Source organism: Ictidomys tridecemlineatus, chromosome 13, assembly GCF_052094955.1.
Source record: "Ictidomys tridecemlineatus isolate mIctTri1 chromosome 13, mIctTri1.hap1, whole genome shotgun sequence".
Taxonomy (NCBI): domain Eukaryota; kingdom Metazoa; phylum Chordata; class Mammalia; order Rodentia; family Sciuridae; genus Ictidomys; species Ictidomys tridecemlineatus.
The window spans coordinates 53,834,854-53,862,006 of record NC_135489.1 but is presented as its reverse complement, the minus strand read 5'-3'; the positions used below and the strand labels follow the sequence as shown (position 1 = coordinate 53,862,006).

Below are 27,153 nucleotides of genomic sequence, written 5' to 3'. Positions count from 1 at the left end.
ATGACCGCCGTTTTTCCTTTTCACAGTCCTCGTGTCTCACCATTCTTCATAGAAGTCCTGTCTTCTTCTATCATAAACAGCTCAGATCCTTTTTGAGTTGGTGGAATATAAACACATAGATAGATCCAGAGAGGAAATTCAGAATCTCAGGACAAGTTGAGAGCACATTGAAATCATTTCCACCTCAAGAGCTGTGGCCTGAGCAGAAGGAGCAGCAGTAGCATAGTGAATGATGGTGGAAGAACGGCCTCTAATGAACAGGGCAGGTGCAGTGTTGGTGTTAGTGTTCACTTTGCTGCTCCAGTGCTTCAGACTGTTTTATAAACTCTGTGGCAGAGCTTATGAAAATATTTATGTTAGTTATAATCATAAACTGGTTTTAAGATTATTTGTCCTTACATTGCTTATGAGGGAGTTTTTTCTTCCTGAGAAGTTAACAACAGACGTGTTGCCATGGATCACCAAATGTGGCTGTTCTGCTTAACTCTGATGAAATACTTAAAGATTTCTTAACAAGAACTAAAACCCTGGGGATTCTATTAGAAACTTGGCATTTTCATTTCTTATGGGAATCTCCTGGGGAAAACACCTCCTTTGGGGAAAACTAATTGTATTTGTTATAACTGTAACCATAGAAATGGAAAAATGGAAACTTGTATAGACTCACTTGTCACAAATGGAGACATCTGGAATTGCATGTCCTGTGCAGCAGGCCTCAAACCTGTTTTTCTTGGTTTGTTGTCTTTCAAAGATGGGGGGAAAAAGGGGCTATGACTTTAAAAAACAAAGTTGTCATTCTTGATTGCTTTAAATAGAACTGTGGGTTTGATAGCCAGTGCCGTGGATTAACCACTTGGTTGCCATGATGATACTTGAAAATGTTGATGGTTTTGAGGAGATGGTTGATACTTTCCTTAACTAAATTTTGAAAACCACTGCACTAAGAAATATGAAGAATTTGGGAAATGGCCTTGAAAACTAAAAAGAAGTTTAGAATAACTATAGTAAAAACTATTCATTTTCTAATTTAGTGCTTAAAAATTTTTTTTCCTGTAATACTTAGGGAAATGGACTAGAAGGAAGATGGAAGTAATCAATTTGTGAAAGAGTGAATAGGTTTGGGAAGAGGTTAGCAGGGAGGGAGGGGGAATTGAAATAATTTAAATGATTTATGGAGGGAGTGGAAGCAGTGGTGAGGAAGGAACACAGGGACAGGTGGCTTTGCAGGAGGCCTGGGGCAGAGTGAGGGTGTTGAAGTCCTGATGACTTGGAAATGGTGGGCATGTCCATTTAAATACATTAAATCCTAGCATTTCTCAGTAGCCTCATGAAAAAATAAGCAAGAATGAAAATTCTTAAGAGTAGATATGTACTTTTCCTTCACAATCCTTTGCCCTATGCCTTGCCTGGATAGACACATGAGCAACAAAGCTCAGTGTGCAGGTTATGTTAAATGCCCAAAAGGTCGAGTAGTTCTGGACTGCATCCCTGTATTATTTAGCATCATATTATTTGTATTATGAGAACTCCTTTTTTGTTTTTAAAAATCTAACTTAACTGCTATTAGAGATTTCAACAATAGCTCCAAATATCCTTACAATGTATGTATGTTCTCAGAAAACTATTAGCTTAAGTCTGGTTTTACCATTTGCTGTGGCCATGTGATCATGCTAAGCCTCTTAACCTCTCCTGTTCATCATATATTAAAATAACTTACTCTGGACATTAAATGAGAAGATTTATATATATTATGTACATTTTGTAGCTATATATGTTATATACATATTACAACTGTGTACACAAAATCAAAGCACCTCGCCTGCCATAGCTGCACTTTCGCTCTTGAATTGTGTTGGTGTTCTATAAAGGCAGGGCACAAGCATTCTGGCCTTGGTTCTACCATGGTGCCTAGTGGCATCCCTCACAGAGCCCATAGCCCTGCGTCACAGGAAAGAAGTTGAATCATTATCTTATTAGCACCAACAGCTATGGGTAATAGATCTCAAGATTACATGTTAAAACAAATTTTCTTCCTAGAATGAAAGTTAAGGCTCAATTTAGTTAACTGAAAATGTATTAAATTAAAGATGGAAGAGTTCAGATACAATAGAGGTTGTATCTAAATACATTAACACCATGCTTATAATTTTTTCACTATAGCATTTACAATAGATTTAAAGACCCTGACAATAAAACACATATTCAATAAGCCTGTTAAAGTGGAAATTAAAAATTAAAAACCATTTAACAGGCAAAAACAAGTAATAATCACTTAGATTAACAAAACTGTGACAATTACATTTTGCCCCAGCATTCCTAAATTATTAACTGTTCTATCTTCCAAATGCCCAAACAAGAGGATACGGTTACTCTCCCACATCTTATTCAGATGAGGGGTTTTGAGCCCTTACCATGTGTGAGCTGCAGTGCTGAGATCCATGCAGGCATCAGAGGTGATTGAGGCCAAGGGGCAAACCTCAAGGAGACAAGGACAACTCCCAGTGGTCATGACCAGGCAAAGCAGAAAGACAGTGCCAGATTAACAGCTTTGGATTTATACTAAGGAGTCAGTCCTTGTTTTTCACATGCCAATTTAATTCTTGAATCTCCAAGTCATTTTCCATTCATTGATATCTAACATATATTGATGTTAATACCACCAGAAAGCATTACTATCTTTAAAGATGGGCACTTGAAATGGTGTTTGATTCAGTGATCTGACTTTTGTTTTCTAGTTTATCAAAACTGAAGCAAGAAAGATCTGTGTATTTACTTCATGCAATCCCAAATATGTGAAAAACCATAAATATGTGAAATGTGATGCTGGATTTGATTTGCTTTTCAAAATGGTTCTTTCCTGTACAAAAGGACTCTTTATAAATAAATATCCTTCAAATGTCAATCTCCTCTATTAATTTGAGCATCTGGTTAGAATTTTTTAAATTGTATTTTTATTCCAGAATTATGAATTCCCCAAATAATGAAAGTCTCTTTCAGAAGGATGCATATGGATGCAGATTGTTTTTTCAAGTTAAGGCAGCCTTGCAGGTGAAAGGGGTGTCACACCAGTGGATTAGGAGGAGTATTATCATAAGTAATTATGTATAGTCTTGAAAAGATAACTTAATATTTCTTAATGATTATAAGAATGCATGTTGATTAATAATCCATAAAATAAATTGCATCTGCTCTCAGGGAAACTTTGAGAAAGATATTATTATTTTATTTTTTTGGTTTTAGACCTAAAACCAAAATAGTAAGTTTCACAGGTCCAGCACAGTAGCTGAAATGCATGGGCATGACTTCTCCAGGTTTGGCCTGTCTTGTTCATTTTCCAAGGTGATTATACACTATTATACCTATTCTACCACTGATATGTGTTCTAGGAGATCCACAGCCACACCAGTAACTGATGATGTCAGTCACTGAAGTCATTTTGGTGGGTATGCAGAAATGTTGCCTTTTATGTTTTCTGAGAAGAATGTTAAAGTTTTTTTTTTTTTGCTTAATCATTTGTGAAATTTGGAAGCATCTATTTAACCTTTTTCTCACTTTCAATTGCACTTTTAGTCATCATTTTACCAATAAATTGATTGCTAGTGTCTGTGGCTTGCTCTTCCTTTTCTTTTTTTAAGCTGATGATTAAAAATAAAACAGGAATTTCTTATTCTGATAAAATACTGAATTTGTTAATTTATTCTTCTTCTTCTTTTTTGTTTTTTTGGTACTAAGTATTGAACTCAGGGATACTGGACCACTGAGCCACATCCCCAGCCGTATTTTGTATTTTATTTAGAGACAGGGTCTCACTGAGTCTCTTGGTGCCTTGCAGTTGCCTAGCCTGGCTTTGAACTCAGGATTTTATTGTCTTAGCCTTTCTAGCTGCTGGGATTTCAGGCATGTGCCACCACTTAATTTTTTCTTGTATGAGTAATGCTTTCTGTGTGTTGATCAATCCTTGACTATCCCATTTTCATGATAATTGTATCTTAAGGTTTTGATCTTTTGAGTTTTACATTGTTGAATAAACATGGTAAGAAAAGATAAATTTGCCTCATTGCTGATTTTTTGGGAAAAGCATTAAATAAAAATATCATTGAATTCAATATTAACTTTAAGTCTCTCATAGATGCCCTTGCTTTGTCAAACTGAGGGAACTCCACCTCTATTTATAGTTTGCTGAGAATGTTTGTCATTGTATATTAAACTTTGTCAAGTATTTTCTATCCAGGGATATGACTAGATTTTTTCCTTCCTTATTCTGTTATGTACTGGATCAGTTAATTACAGTTAGAATGCTGAGTTAGCCTTGCATATTTCCCCACACATTTGTCATTTCATTTATTTCTGTGTATTAGTTTCCATATGAATCACCCATTTCAAACTAAAGGGAATGCAAATCAAGGCAATTGTTTTTCTGTTTTGGTTTATCTAAAGTTTTCTTTTGATTATTTTAGAAAACTATTTTTGTAGCATTTAAATCCTGGACTGACAAATGTCATTTCATTGATTCTGCCTCCACTGTTCCTGATAAAGTTGGCCAAGTTTGCTTTTAAGATTCGTATCTTTCACTATAATTTACCTGGTTTGGATGTCATTTGTATTTATTATGCCTGGGTTTTCCCATTCTTTTTAAACTTATAAATTGGTGGTTTTGGCCAAATTAGATTGTGACCATCATTCTTTCTGTGTTTGGATAGTTTGATAATTATTCCCGCTATATCTTTTCCCTGTACTTTATTTCTGGCTTCCAGAGTTTATATTTTCTCACAAGTGCCTGAGGCTTTATTCACTATTGAACTCTCATATTTGTTAACTGTTCTTCAGGTCAATGGTTTCTAAGTCTGTCTTCTTGATCACCCACCTATTTTGCTACTATTTCTAATCTGATGTTATACCCATCCAGCATCTTTTAATTTCAGACATTTTGCTTTTCAATTCTAAAATTTCCATTTGTTTCTCTTTTGTAGTTTCCATTTCTCTGCTGAGATTCTCTATTTGTTCATTAAGAACTTTGTGTTTAAGTTCTTTAACATATTTTAAAAGCAACTTTAAAGTCCTTGTCTACTAATTACAGCATGTGGGTCATCTCTGGCTCTGTTTCTGTTTACTGCTTCCTTAAAAAATTGAGTGTGGTTCACATTAACCTGCTTATTTATATGTCTAATGATTTTTTTGTATGTTGGACATTATGAATGAAGTAGTATACAGTGGGGACATTTATTTACCTTTTAAAGAGGGTAGAGTTGGTCCATCAGACAGTTAATTGCTAGTCATTCTTAATCTTATTGAGGCTTGATTTTACTCCTTTATAGGATTTGATGATTTAGAGTAGCTCTTACTCTAGGACATGGCTCTTTCCCTCCAATTTGAGTCCTTTAGGGTATTTTGGTCACATTTTCAAGATATCACTGAGGTCTTTCCACTCTAGTCTCTCTTCTCCCAGCAGATTGTGATTCATACTGTCTTGATTTCACTGTCAGGTCTATATCAGCTATTCTTGTTGGCCACACAGAAGTGCCTTCTTATATGTGCAGTGCAGCCTTCAAACCAGGGTCTTGTGAACAAACCTCATATCTTTGAAGGCCCTTCTTGTAGTTCCTTATCCAGTTCTCTAGGCTTCTGCAACTTCACCAGCCCTGCATTGCACTCTGTGTGTGGAGTTTCTGATTTGGAAGGATTGAAGTAACGCCCAGGAATCTGCATTGCTAATGCTTGTCTAGATTATACTGAAGCTGCTGACCTAGGTGCCACACTTTGACAAGTACTTGCTTCGAAAGGTGAATCTTCAGGAAAATATTAAGACCCAATACATACAGTTTTGCTTTTTTTTGGTCCTGTATTCAGAATAATAGATTTATATTCCCATTGATTTATATAGTGATAGTATTTATTCAAAATATGATTTTATTAATTCAAAATATGATTTTCAAAACATTATGTGGGTTATTTTGGCATTGAAAAGAATAGATTCTTAATTTAATTGGTAATTAAAACTAGAAAACATAAGAGAATAAGTAGTGTTCTATAATAATGAAGTCTTTTCATTCTTATTTATACACAAAAATGGACTTTTCCATCCAAATATGAAACTTGATGAACATAGTATTTGTTATATTAAAGAAGAATTTGATTTTTATTCATAAATTGGACTCTATTTTAATTATTCTTAGGCTTGTACACATGTGCGTTGTGTGTATATGTCTGGCCCAGCTATATAAAGCAATGATAAAGGAGCCTTGTTGGAGCCCTACCAAGCAGATTGCTGCCTGCAATTCCTGCCTCAGAAGATTTTCTGACACTTTGCATTTTGTCCTTTAGTAGTTATCTAGATAGCTGTTAAAATCCATCTATCCCAGTAACAGGGCTTATCTCCTCTCTTGCCTCCATTGTTTCACCAGTCTCTCCTTATTTGTGAGGATTTAGGAAATTATTGCTCCCTTATAATTTAATCCACACCTTTCCTATCAGTATAAGTCTTGCACTGGTCTCCATTTGGTGACTGTTATTGTTACAATGGTGACATGGCTTCCAGTGGCCGACAGGACAGGTGCTCAGGATAGGAAGTGTCACTTCAACAGCAGTATGTGATTTGTTTGTTAATTCTAATGTATCTCTGACAACTATTTTACTTCCCAACCTCTTTAATTTCTTTGAGGAATTGCTACAACATCATTTGTTGGATAAATCAGAAGGCTATGGGATAGCACATTTTAAATATTGTTTCAGCTGCAAGGTGCAATTAATAAAATTTCATTCTCAGCTTCAGAAATTTGTTTTAAAATAATACAGGAAGGTACCAGATTGTAGCTCAGTGGTAAAGTGTGTACCTGGCACATGTGAGGTACTGGGTTTGATCCGCAGCACCACTGAAAAATAAATAAATAAAATAAAGGTATTATATCCATCTACAACTAAAAATATTAAAAAGTATTAATATATGAATACTACAATACTAAGTAAAATATTAATTATTAAAAATCATGTCAACAGGTTCACTTTGATGGTTGGGACCATAAGTATGACTATTGGCAGGAGGCAGACAGCCCTGACATTCACCCCATTGGCTGGTGTGATGTAACAGGACATCCCCTGGAAGTGCCACATCGTAAGTATTTTGCTTTTCATTGTTGGTTTTGAATTGTGATTTTGAATTCCAGCCTTTCTTGATTTCATACTCCAGCATTCCAGGAAGATGGTTCTCATTTTATGTTGACCGCCTTCCCCAACATTGCTCACCTCACATCTTAGTCCTGTCATTGCAGACATTTGAAAGCTAAATAAAGATAAGTGAATTAATCATTGCTACAGCTACATCGAATTCTAATTATTCTCAGGCCTCGGAGGACATGCTTTATGTAAATGAAAAGTAATACTTACAAGGAAATTATTTTGATGATGTTTTCCAAAGGAAACTATTTTCTTTATTTTAGTTTGGAGAATTCAGTCACCATCTCTAAATCTATCTGGTCATTACTTTTAGTTCAAGCCAGATTTGTTTTTTTAAACAATCTTCTTAATTTTATTTTATAGAATATACTACAAATAATTTTAGGGAAAAACATCCTAAAATATTTTAGATTTCAGCAATTTCAGACTTTTTTGATTTTAAAGGTTTTTATAACCTCTATTTTATTGGCATATTCTTTATTTTTGCCTTTCTAGCCACTTAAAGTTAAGGAGGAAATTAAACACTCTAAATTCTAATGAGTTTCCAACCAAAATCCCTTATTCTTTTGTCTGAGGAGTCCTCTGATCCGATTAGGCTGACATGACTAATAACTAGTTGCAGACACTTGTGCAAGTGTTCTCCATTCTTGGGTTTGTTTTGCTCTCTCCCTCCTTGTGCTTCCCTCCCTCGACACCTTGGGATGGAGCTGGCTTGAAGTGTGTTAATGAGGTGTCTTATGTTGAGCCAGTCTAATGAGCTTGAACCGTAGACCTTGAAGCACCCATGTCATCTGTGAGAGAATCCCTCAACTTCTGTCAGAATGAGAGGAATCCCTGACTAATTTGACAGTCTCACATTGTGCTGGGCTCCTTAAAATCCACAGCATCAGTAAGATGCATGCTTTTATGGAAATGACAATGTTTTGGCAAGTGGAGGCTCTCTGAACAAAGAATGGCAGACAAGACACTGATCAGCACCCTTGGGGGATTTCAGGTCTGAGAAGGAGCCTTTTAATTTTCTCTGGTCCTATATTTTTGTTTTCTTGATTTCATACCCCAGCATTCCAGGAAGATGGTTCTCATTTTATGTTGACCATCCTCCCCAACATTGCTCACCTCACATCTATTCCTCACTCATGTCTTTTTCAAGTAGAAACAATTTCAGCTGTAATAGCCATGGGCCAGCAATGCAGGTATAGGGGCAGCTCTCTTCACTCTGCCTCACTCACCACCTGCTCCTTTCTCAAGCTGCTCTCCTGGCTTCTCGGCCTGAATGCTGAAGTCTCAGTATTAAATTTGAACTCCATCTCCACCCCAGATTTTTCTCTTTTTACTCTAGTTCCTCCCTAACTTTCTTTTTCTTTCTAAAAAATCATACGGAGACTTCACTTTCTTTTTGCCCTTCCACTACCCACGTGGGCAGCCAGTCACCAAGGCCTGCTGATTCTTTAATTTCAACAGAATCCAACTCTGACTTCCACTCTGCCTCCTCAATGCCTTGCATTATTTTGAGCTCTCATCATGATTTCAAATGATTCTCAGAATTTGGTCTGCACTCTGCTGGCGAGTGGTACAGGTCTTCCAACCAAGTCTGGGAAGAATCAAAAAAGGCAAATTCTCAAGGAAATACAGTCTAGTGGTTAAAAACATGAAAACTGGAGTCAGAATGCTTGGATCTGAATCCCAGTTTTACTATTTGTTTATTTATGTGACTCTCTGTGGCTCAGTTCCCTTGTATAAAATAAAGGCAATAAGATCTGTCTCATAAATGTAATAATGAGCATTTCATAAACTGCCTGGCTCATAAGTAAGTGCTCAACTAAAGTTGTCTGCTATGAAGAAATGTTACAATATTCCAAAATTTTTCATTATTATATAAAACTGGGAATTATGAAGGGTTCCAAAATTGAAATTTAGCTAAAATCAAGCTGACTGGCTATTTCAAAAAATTTAAATAAACTTTTTATAAAAGTTTGACTTCCAAATGTTGTTGGGAATATTATAAGCTTCCTATATTGTGTACTTATACTCCAGAAATTAGAATCCCTAGAATTTAGGTAAAGATAACTTATAACTGGCTGTCTTCTCTTGGTCATGATTTTCTGTTTTTACTGTGCTTCATATTTTCTTATAAATTTTATTTTGCTCAACAATTATTAATGTGGTCTATTGCAGATTGTTTGGTTAACCCTATGATTACAGTTATGCATCCTAAGAATTTGTGTAAATGATTTTCAAATTCATAGATTTTAAGGCAAACTTATAATATGGTTTAATATGTATCACCCATGCTCCTGTTGCTAAAGCAAAAATACACGTACTCTTACTACTCCTGTTATTTATTTATGTATGTATTTACTTATGCATTTATTTATCAATAAGTGAATTATTCTTCACCTGGAATGTAGAAATGGTTGGTCTTGTACTCAAAAAAGCTTGAGGGTCTGGCCTTGACAGTTGCAATGGATACATGACTGTCTCTTCCTATTTTTGTTTGTTTTTTTAAATATTTTTAGTAGTTGTAGATGGACAGAATGCCTTTATTTTATTTATTTATTTTTTATGTGGTGCTGAGGATTGAACCCAGTGCCTCATGGGTGCTGGGCAAGTGCTCTGCTGCTGAGCTACAGCCCCAGCCTCTGTCTCTTTCTGTTTTTGTTTTTTTCCTAAAACAGCCTGGGAAACTCCAAATTCTTTGTCTCAATTCTTGAAACTTTTCTCTGGCACCCAGCAGTCTCTAAGCTCTAGATTTCTTCACATGTACTTTGCCCATCTAGGTATCTTAACCTGCCTCCATTATTCTCCTCAAACCCTTTATTTACTTAATAGATTTACTCACTGGTCCCCTGAATGCTGTCCTCCTAAGAGGCTAAAGTCAGTAACTCATTTCCACAGCTTTCCTCCACACCTCAGCTTCCTTCACAGAAGATCACAGCCCTCACCTGGCATGGGGTGCCTATGGGGAGGAGGCAGAGCAGGCATGCTTCCCCCTGGGAATGACGCACAGCGCCTGGACTCACCCTGTATTTTATGGATGATACTTGTACAGACAATCGCATCAGATCATCTTCTACTTCTGAGTGTTACTTTAAATCAGAGTTGATTTTATTTATTCATGTGATTCAAACTAAACTCTTCTCACAGAAATGTCCATTATCCTTGATAATCAGATGAAAATAATTACATTTTATAAGTAAATATATATAAAACAAAACACAATATCTTACTGCATATGAATGGATAGTCATCTGACAAACATTAACTTTCAGATATTTTGAAGATATTTCCAGATATTTTAACTTTCAGATACATTTTGCCTTCTGTTTTTTAATTTGTGTGACTCAAGAATCATCTTTATTGCTTTATTTCATGAAGTATAATTGCTTTATTGATCAAACATGGTAAAGACTATCAAAAATTTTAGGACTTAGAAAAAAAATCTTAGAGATATCTACTTTGCTATCATTTTATAAAAATAGAGCCTGGCTTACGCTTTATCTCTTTTATCGATTTACTTTATTTAATTTTTACAAATGTTATCATAGCAGGTTGCTTATTAGTGATATTATGCAAAAGTTAGAATGGTCAAAAGAAAATATGAGGTAGGCAGTTCTTTAATCTATTCTCATCTTTTTTTCTTTATGTTTCTTATTTTACAACACATTTGTAGCTAATATTATAATAAATATCTTAGAAACAGAGAAAATGCATATTTGTATAAAATGCATATGTATGTGTGTATTCTTTATTATATATTCAGTATGCTTTGTTTCATTTCAATTTATGTCTGAAGAGGCTATAGTTTATAAATGTATGAAACATAATGAAATCACACAGCTACTTATCTGTGTATTAAAAACTAAATCTAGATTGCTAATGTTGATTTAAAGAGTGGGCAGAACCATGAGTTTGCCTGGAAAGCCCTCATGGAACAGTCTAGAACTGGTTCAGAAGCCCATGCTTGACCCTATCTAGTGGCAGTCTTTCTAGAGATGGAAGTCACCATGCATAAGCAAAAGTGGAACTCATTGGTTCTCATACAAATTTTATTAGTATTTGCTAAAATTTTAGATCTTTCTAAATAAATAGTGTCTATTTCCATTTTGCTAAGACCGTTTAATCTTATTGTAAAAAGTGAGCTAAGATACTACATGCTGTTTCTTCTGGCTTCTACAGAAGTGGTTGTGCAATAAATGTTGGCTAAGACCATAATTTAATGTAAGTCCTTGGAAATATAACAGAGAAAAACCTCTGGAGAGTGAAAACTTGAATGTTTCCGTTCAACTAGGAGTTTGTATGACCAGGTGACCACAGCTTCCTCCTAGCAGCTGTTCCCACAGACAGGCACTCACCTGCACATCACCCTTGATTCCACTTTAGGGTATAACTCTCCTTTCCTCATCAGGGAGGATTCTGTTTTCTGTTTTACCCAACATACAGTCCTTCATGAGGGACTTTGTTTGCACTTAGAATCAAAATGAACTAATTAAGGTGTGGCTCTATTGAGTTGTTAAGATCTTTTCATCACACTTTGTATTCCCTGCATGTCCTTAGATACCAAAAGAGCCTAGCTTAAAAACCATGCCTACCTCCATCATCTCACTGGAGTGCATTTGGCAGTCTTTTTGGTGACATCAAGCAGAAACTTATCTCAGTCACATTTTTTATTAAATTTTTAAATTGAGCTCATTTCTTTTACTATATCCTTTATTATTTGCCCACAGATTAAATACTCCATTGGATAATGAAGTATTTCTTGCTTTAGAAATTAAACAAGCTTGAGGAACAAGATGATGGACTTTGGAGTTAGAGATTCTTGGGTTTAAATGTTCATTCTGCTCCAACTCTGAGTGCCCACCACTTCACCTCTAGGCCATGCAGTCTTGGGAGAATAAATGCAATCCCAGTTGCTGTTCTTCAACCTGGTATCCAGAGTAAGTCTAGGACCAAGAGTGCAGGCACATTTGCTTCCCAGGCCTGCATTTCTCTTTATTGGACCAGAAAATTAGGAGTGACTTTAATTCCTAGGTCTTCTACAGCTAGTATGTTTATTTCTGTAGGTGTTTGTTAAGTTGTACTCTTCAGAAAAAGTTTGCTGATATCTGAGTGAATATTGATTAATATTTAGGACAGTTCAAAACATTTCAAATTACTGATTCAGACATAAGATCAATGGGCCCTATAAACCAAATTCAACTGAGATATAGTTTTGGTGTCCTTTAAGTAAAAATCTAAACACATAAATATATCACTGGAGACAAAAATTATTGTGACATGTGCAGTAACTTTCTAGTTGTCAAATCAGATAGTACTAACTATTCTTCACCTGAGCTTTCTCCTCTGTTGTTTTCTTTCTTTATTTCTGACTTAGGCAAAGGAAATTTCTTATGCCTCTTTTCATAGTCTATGTTAGCATTTGGGCAGAGAAAATGAAGTGCTTTGCAGTCTAGAGTTTCTCCTCTCCCACACTTTGTCTGATTCCCCTGGGGAAATAAATTGTCTCTCATCCTTATCATACCACGGTATTTTAACCTTACTTCTTGGTATTACAGTTATGTGTTCTTGTGCTTACAGAACTCCCTCCAAAGTTCTTGCTCTCTGCTTAAGGCCCTTCACTGGCCTCTGGCTACTTTCCCAGCAGGGCTTCTTATCCTCTTGTCCTCACTTTCACACCAACCATGCTGGCCTGGAGCAAACTCTACAGCTAGACAGCCATACTTCACTTCACAGTTGCTGGGTTCCTTTCCCTGGAGCTTTGTGGCACCACACATCTTCAGGCTTTGTTCAGATGACACCTCGCAGAGATGCCTTCTCTGATCATACCTTCCACAAACAATAATGCTGCTCCTTCTAGCCACTTACCTGCTTTGGATGTTCTCACTGGAAGCTCTCAGAGGCTGGCCTGATGCTATATGCTCTTTTTGTTTCTGCTTTCACTCCCACTCTATCTTAGAGACTGTCTGATTCACAATGGTGGGGACATTATGTTTCTGTTGGTTCTCCATTGCACCATCTGTAATGCCTCCATTAGACAGTACAGCCTGGAGCTCAAAACAGGAGTGAAAATGTATATCCCTTTTAGACCTATGGCTTCCTTTGGCAGCAGTTTTGTATTATGCATTTTTGATCCTTGGAGTCTTTGAGGCTCTCACAGGTGGTAAAGCACATTAGAAAAATGCTTGCTGAAGGGTTCAGAATGGAATGTTCCAGTTACAAATGATGGTCTTCTCCCTGTGTGCTCTGGCCATCGCTTGCTTGCCCTCCCACCTGCTAGACAACATTCCCCTTCATACAATGGACTGGGATAGCCCTATCCATGTCCTCTGTTGGCCTTGTGCAGGGGGGGCCCTCAGTAACTTGTTACTCTACCCTCCCTGCCCCTTCAGCTCTTCTTTTAACACTATTTTAGAAATCACAGTTAAACAATATGATATTCAGTTACATGGAATTGCTTTATTAATGTTTTCAGGTAGGAATAAAAACAAAATTTAAAAAATGACAGGTCCTAGTTCCTCTAATAAGGTAGATAAGATTAAGACAAAGGATCTTCTTTCTAATTGCATCGATATTTGGATGACCCACTTGGTAACTAATAGAGTTATCACATCAGGATACACAGGATACATATAAAGTGTTTCCCCCCCCTGAAATGACCAAGAGCTGACAGGCAGTGACAAGAGCTGGTAGGGTTTGGAGTGGTCTGATGGCACTTGGCCCTCCAGGGAATGCTGCAATGCACAGTCTGGAACAGCCCGTGCAGCAAACATCACATCAGATGAGGCTGGCCTCTTGTTTCTGACATAAACACCATGTAGCTCCAACTTGGGAGGAATAAAGCTGCTCTCTCAGATTGGGTATGAAAATGAGTAGACAGGGGGAGAAGTGATTTGGTTCATCCTCTCAGAAAAGTTCTTTATCTTTGGGAATCACCAATGTAGAGATGTAGAGTATAAAACAAAGTCCTAAGAGCTATTGGTTTCAAACATATCATTCAGGTGTAAGGGAATCAGTGATTGGCACAACTCTTTGGAGCCAGAGGTGGATTTTGGCTCTGGTCAAAATGTAATTCTTGGGTTGGCCTAAATGGGCAGGATGCTCTTTTATCATCAGCTGAGTCTCTTTTCTGTTACAGCTACCCTTCTCTCAATAGGACGATTCAGCTGGTGAAAACTTCCAGCTTGAGTGAGGCTGAGTCTGGGTTTTCAGGAAGAGGTGGTATCCTCTGTTTTGCAGCAAAAGTAGTACTACACAAGGCATAAGGGGAATCAAGTAGCAAAAAACAAAAATAGGTGATACCTCATACCGGGAGTGTCTGCAGAAATTTTGCGTCATTCCTCATAATGAGCAGTTCACAACTCTGTGGCTGGGCCTGGATAAATCCCCTGGATTCATGCTTCAAGATACTTCCCACAATCGAGGGAATCCTAGTTGTTTGCTCTGGCCCTTAGTTCTTTCTTTATGTGGCCTTCCTTGTGGGTCCCACACTTCTACTTTCAGAGACCCTGTCCTCCCTTCTGAGGCACATAAGAACATCAGGGTCCCCTCTGGGCCCCAGATGGTTTTACAGATGCAGCAGTATGGCCCTGGGTCAACCCCTTGCTGCCACTAGAAGGCTCCCCATGGTCATGCCAGAGGAAGCACAAAGCTGCCATTGCTCCAGCCTCATCTAATCAGTGCCCACTCCAATGCCAGCCTGAAGAAGGGAAATGAGAACAGGAATGCAGAAATCTACACCTTGATCCCAGGTCTGCCTACCACCTCTTGTCTGTTGCCTTTCTTTCTTTAAACACTTATTCTTTCTTACCCAAGATCTTTTCACAAATTCTCTTCTAAGCGATGACTCTTTCTCACTCTGGAATTCATGTCAAATATCCCTTCTTTAGAGGCACCCTTCCTGGCCACATTATCCAAAGAACAGCCACCAGCATTATTTTTCCATTTTACCATTTCCATATATCCAGAGTGCATATCACAATATGTAATTATTTTAATTTTTATTAGTCCCCATGAAACTGTTAAGCTTCATGAATTAGAGGACAGTGAGTGTTGTGTCTGTCAGTGTTTTCTCCAGGGTCTGGCTTCCAAAAACACATGTCTTTATTTTCATCTGTCTGTATAAGAGATGGACAATCACTTATGCCAAATTAGCATCCACAAAGGCCACCTTGGCTTTTTACCTATAACCTTGCCATATTGGTGAGACATGGGCAAAAACACTCACTACCACTGACACGGGAAGCTTTCACAAATGGGAAGTTGACAGGCAGAGAAAGGAGATTTCCTGGCTAGTTTCCATGTCTAAATAATTTTGTCATTTTTCTTTCTTTAGCTTCTGTTTGATTTATATTTGGAAGTAATCATAATACTGGATTACAAAGTAAATTAAATAAAGTATTGTTATGAAGTTAAAGCATGTAGTAGAGTAATAGCATAAACTATAATGATAACATCTATAGCCTTTATCATTCATATTATAAATGGGAATGTGGCTAATTTATTTAACTATTAAACATAAATGAACAATCATAATAGAACCTAACTTGATAAAAGATTTATTTATCCATTTTGGTTCATTACACAGCAGATACATAAAACAACAGAATGACTTGTAAATGTACCATATGGTGTGGTCCATTGTTTATTCTGTTAAGTGAGATAAAATACTTAGTCTATATTAAAAAATGAATGACTAATAAAGTCCTCTCTACTGTGCTTTTGGAGCTCTGTGGAATTAGTAAAAATATTATCCAATCATAGAGGGAAATTTACTTAGATTAAAAAATGAGTTAATGCATTTATAATCCAGATCTGGAATAATAAATATGATGATGGATGCATGTCATTCCCCTGAAATAGTAAAGGTTATTGACTTAGCCAGGTAATATTACATTTCATTTTCAATTTTTTTCTATTTTAAAGAGAATTTCATAAGGAATCTTTAGTACTTGTTCTTCCAAAACACAGCACGCAAGTAATCAGCAGTTTTAAGAGTCCCTGAGTACTCATTGACTTAATAGACAATTACAGCATATTGAGTTTAAAAAAAGTTAGCTATTTTAGAAGTCCCTAATTACAGATTTACATGATAGACTTATCAAGAAAAAATAATACATTTCAAAATGTACTTACAGTCTTAATGATATTATCTATTTTAAATGTTTCTTGCTGAAATGCTTTGTCTGTGTCTCTACCTTTTAAAATGTGAGGGCAGAACTCATTTACTTTTTTCTGAAACTTGGTCTTTGGCTGCCTAGTGCTAGCTGAGAACAATTGTGCAGATTATTTTCTTCTCACTAGATGACTTCATTTGCTGCTGGTCTCTGTTCACAGTTGAGATGCAACATGCCATGGCAGCCTTCTATTTACAGACAAGTGTAGATTGTGTTTAAACAAGGCACACCTCTGTGTATATTTAAGACAGAATATTCACTAACTTCTAAAAGTCATAAAGTAACTCAGTAGTTTGACAGGAAGGCCAGACATATTCTTACCTTGTCCCCACTTACAACTCATATCCCACCTTAGACTTCGGGAAGTCATGCATAGATGTGTCCAGTGGAGATCCTGAGCTCAGCTAGAGATACAACCTTATTTAGAAAACTATAACTCCTTCCAGGGGAGGGGAAGGGAACTGAGTATAATTATTATATTCTTGCCCTATATCACTCTACAATATCTGGTAATGACCTTGAGTATTTGAGCCATTAACGGACTCCCCGAAGAGATGCCTCCAGGAAAGATTGGTTTTTATCAGCTCAGTGTTCCTGTTGTAGCTGAGTAAAGACTCATTCAGTATCTGGTGTACTAACCCCTGTGCTAGGCCTTGCAAAGTCCTGTGGTTCCACTCTGGTGACGATGATGACCAAGGCCCACAGAGGCTACAGTGTAGGAGGGCGAATTCTGAGAGCACACCTTGCTGCTAGGCCTGGAAGTGCTGTGACAATTGCATTGACAAAGAACCTTCTGTGGCTGCTTTGGCTGCTTCACACACTAGGGTTCAGTGTTAAGAAATTAAATCATTTTTTTCAAACTTAGGGATAGGATGAGGATGGGAAGTAGGTGAAAGCAGCTCTGGGTGTTGTTTCAAAGATGAGCTTAGCAGTATTAGCCTCTTGGAAAACATTTTGTTCATTTGTATTTCATGGTTTTATAAAGACTGAGAAATACTTGACAGTTTTATTTTACAAGTAGATGCGTCCTTAGATGACTCTTAGGAATGAACATAGAATCAAATATCTTAATATAAATGAAACATTGTTTCTTAAGATATTATGTTCTGTGAAAGGGAGCTGAATAAAGATTATGATTTTTTTTTCATTTCACCCTGCATTCTAAGCATCCAGGAACCAAGAAATTAAAAATATATACAAACCTAAAATCCAATGAATACCATGAAAGACAAACTTAGAGAACTAAAACCTTGATAGCATATTTGAGAACTAAGAGGCTTTGGCTTATTATTATTATTATTATTATTATTAATGTATGCTTTGACATTCCACAATAGAAAGTTAAAAATCATCTATAAAGTTTTCGTTAGCAAAGCTCATATCTCTACCTCTATGAACTCCTAACAGGACTGACATATTTAGGAGTGCCTCATCTGCGGCATTACAGATTCAAATCACAATTATTTTGACCAGCCAGTACCCTCTCCCACTGTATCTGAGTTGGCCCACTAGACAACCCCTAATAGTTGGGTGTTCTGTGGGCATCTCTTACTTACCTCAGGAAATTGTCTAGAATACTTCTAAATTTAATTGTGCTTAGTTCTTCACACAAATTTTTTATGTATATTGTTATTTCTATAATCACCACAGAGTTGGAAGTCATTAAGATGAGGATCCAGCTGTTGAGAGCTTATCACTTTTCCTCCTGAATCACTGACCCTCTCCCCAAGAGACCACCTCCCACCAAATTCCCTGTCTCTTTATTGCTGCTTTATTCTACCATTCTCCTGGACATTAAAAGCTTTTATTGTTCCAAGGAATTGTAAAGCAGAGTAGGAGAAATATGGTTATGGAAGTTTTTATTCTTTAATGTGCAGTTTATGTTTTCTAGATTGACAAGAACATCCTCTATCGTTTTCTTTGAAATCATCATTCTTTTTTATTGCAATGAAAGTCATTAGGAGAGGAATCTTTTTATGTAATACCTCCCATGGAATTATATTACAAAGGTAGCTAGGAAAATTGAACAACACAGTGGAGTCACAATTTATTCTAGGATTCTAAATTCATAACTTATTCTAGGTTCTGAATTCATCAAGTAAGGTGAAAAATATGTTTAGTCACAATTAGTGGAGAGTATGTCTCAGTAAGCCCTGCATAGTGGACTGCCCTTCCGCATTGAGCTGGACTGCAGCATTGCTGAGCATTAGGTGACAGCATAAGAGTGAGTTAGGAGCTATGCTGCATGAAAACTGTGCTGCATGTGTAAATACCAGGACCACTTCAAGTTCTGGGAACTGTTCACACATATGGACACTAGGACCATAAAGAATAGTGGCAGTCTCTGATTTCATAGCATGGTGGGACTACCCATACTCATAGTTACTGATAGTACCTTTCTTTCTTTCCTTTTCTCTCTCTCTGTGTGTGTGTGTGTGTGTGTGTGTGTGTGTGAGAGAGAGAGAGAGAGAGAGAGAGAGAGAGAGAGAGAGAGAGAGAGAGAGGAGGGAGAGAGAGAATTTGTACATAATGCTGGAACTCTATTCTATTAATTTGAGATGTTTGATCACTTTTTTGCACATGAAGGTTTTGTGGTCTTTTAAAGCTAAAAGTAGTTGAGGTAAGAAAGTTGGTATATGTATGTATAAACATTTTTATTATATAAAGCATGTGTTAATAGAACTGAAGTATGGAATCACCAAAAATACAATAATTGTTAGGGGACTAAAGTACCCCACTTACATTCAGACAGAAAAGCAGTAAGGAAACACCAGACTTTAATAACACTGTAGACCAACTAGACCTGACAGATATATGCAGAACATTCCATCGAACAATAGCAGAATATACATTCTTCTCAAGTTCAGACAGAATATTCTCTAGTGTAGATCATATGGTGGATCTCTTGGGTTTTGAATCCAACGTCTCATGTATGCTACATAAGCACTCTACCACTGAGCTATAGCCTAGTCCTCAAATATCTGTTCTGATTACAATGAAATAAAACTAGAAATTAATAGTAGGAGATTTTTGGAGGATTTACAGATATTTGAAAATTAAACAATATATTCCTTAACAACCAGTGGGTTGAAGAAAGATTTATAAAAAGGCAGTATAAACTATCTTGACACAAATTAAAATGTAGATACAGCACACCAGGTATTGGATGCAGCAAAGCAAAGAGAGATGTTTTCAGCAAGAATATCTACATGAGGATGAAAGAAATATTTCAAATAGACAACTTGACTTTACACCTTAAAGAACTGTACAAAGAAGAATAAACCAGGCCAAAATCCACAAAAGAAAGGAAATAGTAAAGACCAGAGCAGAATCAAATAAACTGCAGACTAGACAGACAAGAAAAAAATCAATGTAAATAAAAAAGTTTAGATTTGTTTAAGATAACAAAATTGATGAACCTTTATCTAGATTAAACAAGAATAAAAGAGGAGGCATTGTAATTGGTACCACAGAAGTACAAGTGATTATAAGAGACTACTATGAAGGATGTGATATTTGAACAAATTAGAGAACTTGGAAAACAATGGAAAAAATTCTAGAAATATTCAACCTACCAAAACTAAGTGATGAAGAAATAATAAAATCTGAAAATATTGACAATGTATAAGGTGATTGAATCAGTAAACAAAAATTTCCCAATGAAGATAAGTTCAGGATTAGATGTCTTCAAGGTGAATTCTACTCAACATGTAAAAAATAACACCAGTCTTTCTAAACTTCATTGAAGAAATTCAAGAGGAGGCAACATTTTCATACTCATTTTACCAAAATAATACCTCATACCAAAGCCAGACAACTTTAGGAGACAAGAAAATTATAGATCAATGTCCCTGATGAACAGAGATGCAAAATTACCAACAAAATGCTATCAAACAAAATACAACAGCATATTTAAGTGGAATGCAAGAATGGTTCAACATATATAAATCAATAAATGTGATTTACTACCTGAACCAAATGAACGCTAAAAGCCAGGTGATTGTCTTAATAGATGCAGAAAAAGCATTTGGCAATATTCAACACCCTTTTATGATGAGAACTGTAAACAGATCACAAATAGAAGCAATGGACCTCAACATAAAAAGGTCATTTATGACAAGCCCAGGTCCAAGATCATACTCAATGTCAGAAAAGCTAAAGCTTTCCATCTAAGATAAGGAACAAGACAAGGATTCCTGCTGTCACTTCTATTCAATGTAATATTTAAAATCTTAGCCAAGGAATTGGAGAATAAAAAGAAATAAAGGGCATCCAAATTAGAAAGGATAAAGTTAAATTTTTTGTAGACAACATAATCTTACATATAGAAAATCCTAACAATTTTATCCAAAACTCTTAGAGGTAATAAATGAAACCAGTGAAGTTGCAGGGTATAAAATGAATATAAAAAATCAGATTTATATACACTAATAATGAACTACCAAAAAGAAATTTAAAGAAACCATTAAATTTGGAATACCATTAAACAGAATTATACAGGAATAAATTTAACCAGGGAGTTGAAAGATCTGTATATTACAAGTTTATGACATTGATGAAAGAAATTGTAGAAGACACAAATAAATGGAATGAAATCTTGCATTCATGGATTGGAAGAATCATTGTTGCTAAAATGTTCATGGTACCCAAAATTGTGTAGATTCATTGGAATCCCTATGAAAGTTCCAATTGCATTATTCACAGAAATAGAAAAAGAAATTCTATAATTCATGTGGAAAAACAAAAGACTCCAGATAGCCAAATAATGAACAAAACTGGGAGTATCATATTTCCTGATGTCAATCTATATTACAAAATTAAAGTAATCAAAACAGTATGTCAGTATCTTAAAAACAAACACATAGGCAAACAGAACAGATCAGCGAGCCCAGGAATAAACCCAAACTTATGATCAACCAATTTTTGGCAGAGGCATCAAGAAGACACAATACAGAATAGAAAGTCTTTGATGAAAGGTTTTTTACATGGTTAAGAAAGAAGCCTGACCCTTAACTTCCACTAAATACATAAATCAACTCAAAGTTGGTTAAAGACTTAAAAACAAAATCTGAAGCCATAATACTAGAAAATAACAGAGGAGAATCTCCTCAGTATCTGTCCCAACAATTAATTTTTGGATTTGACAACAAAAGCACAGGCAGCAAAAATAAGCAAGGGGAACTACATCAAACTGAAAACCTTCTGCATAGGATATAGTCAACAGTGTGAAGACTCAACCTATAGAATGGGAAGAAATATTACAAACCATACACCTGATAAGAGGTTAATGTCCATATGTATAAGGAACTGACATAATTCAATATCATAAAAACTAACAATGCAATAAAAAATGGCAAAGGATCTGAATAGATTTTTCCAAAGAAGGTGTGCAGGTGACCATAAATATATGAATAGGTCCACAATATCCACTTATCAGAGAAATACAAGTCAAAACTATAGTAAGATATCCTTTTATATCTTTTAGAATGACTGTTATCAAAAATACAAAAGATAACTAGTGTTGACCAGGTTGTAGAGGAAAGGGAATCCTTGCACACTGTTGATGGAACATAAACTAGAATAGCCATTATGAAAAACAATTTGAAGGTTCCTTAAGGAAAGAAAAATAGCGCTGGGGTTGTAGCTCAGTTATAAAGCACTTGCCTAGCACATGTGAGGCCCTGAGTTTGATCCTAAGCATGACATCAATATAAATAAATAAAAGGTATTGTGTTCTTTTACAACTAAAGTAAATTTTAAGAAAGAAATTAAAAATAGAACTCGCATATGACCCAGCAGTCCCTCTTCTGATTGTATATTCCAACAAGATGAAATCAGTTTTTCGAAAAGAGGCCTGTCCCTCTATGTTCATTGAAGCATTATTCAGCAATGCAAAGATAGGAAAAGCATTTTTGCATCCACCATCAAAGAACTTGTGGTATGTGTGTACACAATGGTAAACTTCTCACCGATTTAAAAAAAAAAAGGAAATCGTGTCATTCACAACACTATGGATGATCCTATAGAACATTATATTGTGAAATCAGCTAGGAAGACAGATACCATATAATCTCACTTACATAGTCATGCCCTGCATAATAACTCTGATCAACAGTGAACTGCATATAGGTTACATCAGATTATAATGGAGATGAAAAAGCCTTAATGCCTGATGATGGCATAGCCATGGTAACATTGTAGCACAGTACATTAATTATACATTCATGGGGGAAACTGGTGCAAGTGTCCCTACTGAACTGGAGTTGTATAAAAGTATATAGCACTTACAGTTATGTATACCACATAATACTTAGTAATGTTAATAACTGGCTATATGATGGGTTTATGTATTTACCATACATTTTATAGTTACTTTAGAGTGTATTCCTATTTACAAACAGTTTTCTGTGTTATTCTGGCAACAGCCTCACACATATCATGATAGCCACATCTCTTGATTGCATCAAGAAGTCACGTTGAGTCACTGGCCTAGACCATCTAGGCTTATGTAAGTGTACTCTATAATGTTTGCACAACAGTGAAATTGCCTAACATCCCATTTGTCAGAATGTGACTTTATGTAAACTAAAAAGTTGCACTTGACTTTATGTAAATTAAAAAGTTGCACTCAGAAAGTAGAAGAGTGGTTATCAGGGACTGGGAAGGGCAGCAAATGGAGAGCTTTTGGTCAAAGGATACAGACTTTAAGTTGTAAGATGAACAAGTTCTGGGGATCTAATGTATAGTATGGGTGGTGATATGTTAATTTGATTGTGATAACTATTATGGAATGTATATATGGATATCAAATTCTCACATCTGTAATATATATAGTCATTGTCAATTAAGTAACTTAAACTTTAAAAAAATAATGATAGGGTTGTTTATTGTATAGCCCAGGAGAATCAAAAGAGCATAGATCTGCAAACTAGGAAACTTGAGTTTTTGTCCTAACTACCACAATGTGATTTATGAGCTTGGATTAAATTATTAGAATTTCTAAATCACTCTTTGCTCACTTACAAAACTAAGTAGTTAGATCAGGTTCCTGGCTTATAAAGTGGATGGAGAACACTTAAGAAATAAGATTCACAAGCTTACTTCTAGAAGTCTGATTTTATGTGACCCATAAATTTACATATTTAAACATTATTGGGTCTTTTTTCCAGTTCTATATGTCTCCATCCTTCTGGTAGCCTCCTACGCTTAACCCTGTTGTGTTCATGGTGTCTGACCTGACAGAGCCTGCTATATTATTGTCTAGTGTGTGTGTGTATATATATATATATATATATATATATATATATATATATATATATTTTGTCTTATATTGTATGTATCAACATATATAATATATATAGTATATATTGTATATGTTATATATGTGTGTGTGTGTGTATATATCTATATCTATATCTATATATATATATATATATATATATAGATAGATATATATATATATATAAATTGACCTAATATTAGACCATCTTGAGGCGGTACTGCACTGTGGACACTCACACACCGCAGACAAGTTATAGTTTGAATAGTTAAATGGTGTGATGGGAACTGTCTTTTTCCAAGTAAAGTGCTTTTATATTGACAATGAATGTGAGCATTATGATTTGCTGTCTTGATCAGGAAATATATGGAAAATATAATGAATCGCGTCTACTTGCTTGACACAGTCATAAGGGCTTATTCTCTCCCCCAATGCTATAATCAAGACAAATTCAAACCCACCAGTGAATAAACTACTGCAGGAGTATAGCGGGAGAAGCAGCTGCTTCTTTACTTCATTGAGGCATCTATGGGGTGGAGCATTTCCTTCCATGGAGAAATTATACTTACAGGTAGTTCAATAGGGAGTAAATTAATTGTAGAGTTAGGTTTAGTGAGAAGCCATTGGGAGAGATAGAATTATAATTTATACACACAGAGACACAAATCTAAAGAGGTTTTCAAATGACTTCTGACATTTTCCATTAAGAATAGCCAACAGCTTATTGGGCATGAAAACTCTTAAAAAAAAAAAAAAGATGAGATGTCACTAGGTTTCCCAGCTGTCCTAGAATTCTCTAGGATTGCAGGCATGCACCACTGCCACTACACACATACATAAAAACTCTTCATTGTAGCCATGCTAAGTTAACCTGTAGAGAAGACTCTCAGGCACTATACTTAATGCTCCAGATGCACTTTTTGTGTCCCTACTTTGGAAGTTTTGGCATTATAAAGAATGTGTAGTCTTCTAAATAACTTCTATGTTTACATCTGTTTGGTTTTATTAAGGGAACAGATGACATTTCTATCAGAAGTAGTCAGTTTGTTTCTTTAGTCAGAAAAGATATGTAATGACATCAGTGAAATTGGATTTACTAACTTTCTCTTTCAGCAAAAGGGAAAACTCAAAAGCAATTTGCAAGCTACCATGTTATGCTTACAGTTTTAAGCCTGACCTTGTCTCCTTTATATGAGTAATAGAAATCCTAAGAATAAGGGGGACACAAGTTATCATCCTTTGGGTTGAGTTCAGTCTCATCTTGTGTAGGCAATGTGAAGGGAGGGAGGAAGGGACTGGGTGGGAGGAGGAATGAGAAAATGAATGAGAGAATAAAGAGAATCGATAAAAGAAGGCTAGTAGTTTTGCAGCATTTGAAAAACCCATAATTTCAGTGAATTTAGGTGAGATGGGCATATACATTTACACTAAACCAAGTTGCAAATTTGTTTTTTTGTTTTTTAGGTTTTTTTTAATATTTATTTTTTAGTTGTAGTTGGACATAATACCTTTATTTTATTTATTTATTTTTATGTGGTGCTGAGGATCAAACCCAGGGTCTCACACGTGTGAGGCGAGTGCTCTGCCGCTGAGCCACAACCCCAACACTGTTTTTTGTTTTTAATAACCAATTTCATATAGAAGGCTAAAAGAATTTTAGGGCAAAGGAAGTAGTTTCTGTTTTGTAATAGCATTTTTTTTCTATAAAACATTGAGAATGTTTATCCAACATTAAGCTTAAAAGACAAATGCATATATGTTGATCACAGGTTCTTCTTTCTTAAAAATAATGAAAAAAATGAGCTAGGAATGTCTAGTAGAGTACTCTTAATGTTGAATACTATGGATGCCATATTTGCTTCTCAGTTTTTCAAGGGAGGTTATCAGATTGAAGTGGGTTTAATTCAGTTTAATTTCCTTAGAGGTAAACCAATTTTTTGGTGTGTGCTAATAATCCTGAAAGTTTTTTTTTTGTTTTTTTTTTTTTTTTTACTCTTTGGATTCTGTGCTTCTTTGCTATCTATATGGCTTCTTACTATTCTATCCTTGTTGTAGATCTGCAGAAGGCCCTTTCCTCCTGGTTTTATAAGGTCAGAGACTGGGTAATAAATGTTTCTAAGAAGACCTTTACTGCTCTGTAATATATTTTGAAAAGCCTAATTTTGTGATTTAAATAGTTGATGTATATATCATGGTATAAATCCTTTAATAATGTTAATGTGACATGTTTAATGAAGAAATAGGTCAAATTGAAACCTACATTGTTTCCCCTTACTCATTAATGATGTTATATTCAGATTTATCACTTAAAAAGATGCATGAATCTTGTGTACTATCTTGTCCACAATCCTTACAGCTCATGCCAATACACAGCCCCATCTCAGATGCCCTGCAAGTCAAATCACTTCATTTCCTTTAGTTTCTGGTCTCCCCATATTGTATTTGTACATGTAGTCATCTTTGTCTAGGAACAAGTTATCCACTTTATTATTGTCTCTTTTTTAAAACCCAATCTGTAATAAATGCATTTTACTATGCTTTGCTAAGAAAGTATTTGCCAGATCTTTACTAAAGAAGTGGCCCTCTGTCTTCCCTTAAATAATAAGAAAAGCCCAATAAAACGTGTTCTCTTTTTGCCTTAACTGTTTGCAAGTTCTGACAGATCTGTGGAAAGGAGTTTTAGAAAACCATTGTTTTTGTACTCTTTTCTTAACACATAATTGTTTCTGCATGGTGGATGAGTGCTATTATTATATTCACTGATCTTCAAGTCTACCAATTTTCTAACTGCTTTTCCTACATTAGGTAGATGGTTAGATTACCTCTACTAGTATTTCTGTTGTTGGCCTTTAAAGGCTTCTGTAGATCACCAAATAAGTATAAAATTCACATTTTAAGAACCTTTGTTATTATTTTTTGCAGTTCCATTTCACAGAATTATTGTTGTATTTATTTCACATATAAAATATGACAAGCGGAAACCCAGCAATGGGTATTTATTATCCTAATTTCATTAGGAGTTGGAGAATAGGTATGATTAACCTATAATTTCAGTTTTAAATATATTGCTTATTATTTGCATTCTCCAACCTTCAAAGGTAATTATTTCATTAAATCTTATATGAAAACTTCAATATAAATTTACTAGATGGGGCAAGGTGGGGAAAAACAGAATCTATGCTAACGTTTTCCAATTTAAAATAAAGGTCATCAAAGCTTAATTATTTTAAAAGGGGACTTATGTATATTTGAAGAATTTTATTTATTTATTTTAGTTCTAGATTTAATACTTTTGCTTCCCTGCGTCATTCTCAATCATAGCTGCTAACCTCATTGCCTGTTTTGCTGAGAAAATAAAAGCTCTGAGCAGAGACATTTATCTTCCTCCCACCAAGGAGTCTACTAGCCCCTTCATCTCTTCACCTCTGCTTGGCCTCCCTTCCTGGCCACAGCCTTTCTCACTTGGACCAGTCCTATCACTCACCATGTTCACACTAATTTTTCCAATGAAAAAGTCTACATGGCCTAGTTTCA

At 35.6% G+C, this 27,153-nt stretch overlaps 1 protein-coding gene across 9 annotated transcripts in view; it reads left to right on the top strand.

Annotated features, from left to right (window-relative positions):
• The window catches only part of L3mbtl4 (L3MBTL histone methyl-lysine binding protein 4), a 458,743-nt gene that overhangs the window by 254,107 nt on the left and 177,483 nt on the right, over positions 1-27,153 (top strand). For all 9 annotated transcript variants that reach the window (XM_078030356.1, XM_078030355.1, XM_078030359.1 and 6 more), the window contains one exon: positions 6,994-7,108. In XM_078030356.1, coding sequence (XP_077886482.1) covers positions 6,994-7,108 — 115 coding nt within the window. The remainder of the gene's footprint in view (positions 1-6,993; positions 7,109-27,153) is intronic.